Genomic DNA, 1792 nt, shown 5'->3' on the forward strand with positions numbered 1-1792 from the left:
ATCCGCGCCAACTCAGGTCGCCGCAGCCGCAGCAGCGATTTCTCCTGCCGGTGCGCCTCCGTCTCCGAGTCGCTGGAGTCCGCGTCGTTGTTGTCGCCGTCCTCGCTGCTGCTGCTGCTGATGGCGGCGAGCGCCTCCGCCTCCCGCCTGGCGGCGTAGTAGTCCACCCGCTCGTTGTGCTTGGCGCGGCGCTCCTCCTTCGAGGCGCCTTTGGTGCCGCGGCGGCGGCGCGAGGCACTGCGCCTCTGCTTCGCCTTCAGTCGCTTGAAGAAGCCGCCCGCCTTGCCCATTTTTCGACGACGCGCGCCCGCAGCCGCTCCCGCTCCCCGGCAGCTACAAACAGGCGAACAAAACCCTCCTCCCTCTGAGGCTCCCCTGCGGCTGCTGCGGGTGGGTGTGGGGCGCGGCGCGCAAGAGAAGCGGTGGAGGAGGACGGGGGAAGCAGAGGCATGCGGGGAAGCAGCAGCACACAGAGAGAGAGAGAGAGAGAGAAAGACAGAGAAGAATAAAAAAAAACAAAGCAAAAACAACAACATCCACACCATCGGCGGCAAGCCAGGGAAAAAAAAAACGGGATACATGCACGCCTGTCAGGAGCAGCCTTTAACGGGGAGGGCGGCAGCATTCGTGTCACGCAGTGAGCTCCGCCGCCACGCGGTAGTCCCGCGCCGCCGCCAGTGCTCGCTTCTGCGCCTGCACGACCTGCACGCAGGCGCCCAGCACCTCGCGGAAGCGCTGCTGGCACTCACGCAGCCCCATCGAGGGGACAGACGCAAACCAGTGCGCCGGATCCTTTCCGTCGCCAGCTGCTATATTCACCATGGAAAACTCGTAGGCCCCACGACTCTGCTCCGCACCCTCTTCCTTCGCCTCCGCCGTGCCGGTCTCCGCGGCGGCGGCGGCAAGCAAGACGACGCCCAGCTGTGGACGCACCGCCCCCGCCCTCGCCGGGACGGCAGCCAAGCCGAGAAGGAGGCCCGCACGGTCCATCTCCCGCTGCACTTCACCGTAGCGAAAGCGGGCCGCCCGCAGAGAGTCGTGGAGGAGTGTGCGGCAGCGCTCGAGCTCCGCGACGGCCTCCACCGCCGTGTCGAAGAGGGCATCCAGCCGCTCCTCGCGGCGAGGCGGGGGTGGCACCGCCCCGCTCATTTACCCGCAGGCCCCGCCACCAGCAACGCCACACACCCACACCCGGACTAATAAACCAAAACAAAACAAGGAGAGAAAGCAGGATACATAAATACGTAATGACAATTACTATACTACGAGACGAAGGGACAGTGTGGCAGCGCGGGGCCCGGCCACCCCTCCTGGGCGACGGTATGGGGGGGGGGAGAAACAAACCCTGCGGGTGCTGCAGTTCATCAAAGGGGCGGAGGTGTGCGTGTGTGTGTGTGTGTGACTCCGTGTCACGCCTCTCAGCTCCCCCGCGAAAAGCAGAGCCGTATTTATGTTTGTTTGCCTGCAATATATATATATATATATAATAACCAGAACTAAATAAATACTCGCATTCGTAACCGCGCATGCATGTAGTTTTTGTTTTGTTTTGTTTTGTTTTGTACGTGTGCGGGGAGGGGGGGAGGCAAGGCTGGCCGTAAGACCTCAAAGAGGGAGGAAAAAGAGAAAACTAAAGGCGACCGTAAAGTAAAGGGAACCGTTGAGGCGCAGTAAAAAGAAGGAAAGCAAAAATTACTTTTTTTTTTTGCGGGGATAACGATGGAGAGGGAGGGGGAAAAAAAAGAACACACAAAAGAAAAACAGCATTATATGTCGTCTTGAACTACAGAAA

At 60.4% G+C, this 1792-nt stretch overlaps 2 protein-coding genes across 2 annotated transcripts in view, besides 5 other annotated features; both read right to left on the reverse strand.

Moving 5' to 3' along the window:
- The window catches only part of Tco025E_05662 (uncharacterized protein), a gene marked incomplete at both ends in the record, with an annotated part of 438 nt that extends 148 nt beyond the window's left edge, over positions 1–290 (reverse strand). Inside the window, one exon of the mRNA XM_029372555.1 lies at positions 1–290. This exon is cut by the window's left edge and continues 148 nt beyond it. Coding sequence (XP_029227349.1) covers positions 1–290 — 290 coding nt within the window.
- Positions 291–471: 181 nt separating this feature from the next.
- Positions 472–505: a microsatellite.
- A 125-nt stretch (positions 506–630) lies between these two features.
- Positions 631–1149, reverse strand: Tco025E_05663 (uncharacterized protein; the record flags this gene model as incomplete). The annotated part of the gene is made up of 1 exon (XM_029372556.1): positions 631–1149. One exon carries the CDS (start codon positions 1147–1149, stop codon positions 631–633), a length of 519 nt encoding a protein of 172 aa, XP_029227350.1.
- A 229-nt stretch (positions 1150–1378) lies between these two features.
- Positions 1379–1401: a microsatellite.
- Positions 1402–1467: 66 nt separating this feature from the next.
- Positions 1468–1489: a microsatellite.
- Positions 1490–1507: a microsatellite.
- Positions 1508–1537: 30 nt separating this feature from the next.
- Positions 1538–1563: a microsatellite.
- Positions 1564–1792: the final 229 nt, after the last annotated feature.

This window comes from Trypanosoma conorhini, assembly GCF_003719485.1.
Source record: "Trypanosoma conorhini strain 025E chromosome Unknown Tco_14.4_contig_00341, whole genome shotgun sequence".
Lineage (NCBI taxonomy): Eukaryota > Euglenozoa > Kinetoplastea > Trypanosomatida > Trypanosomatidae > Trypanosoma > Trypanosoma conorhini.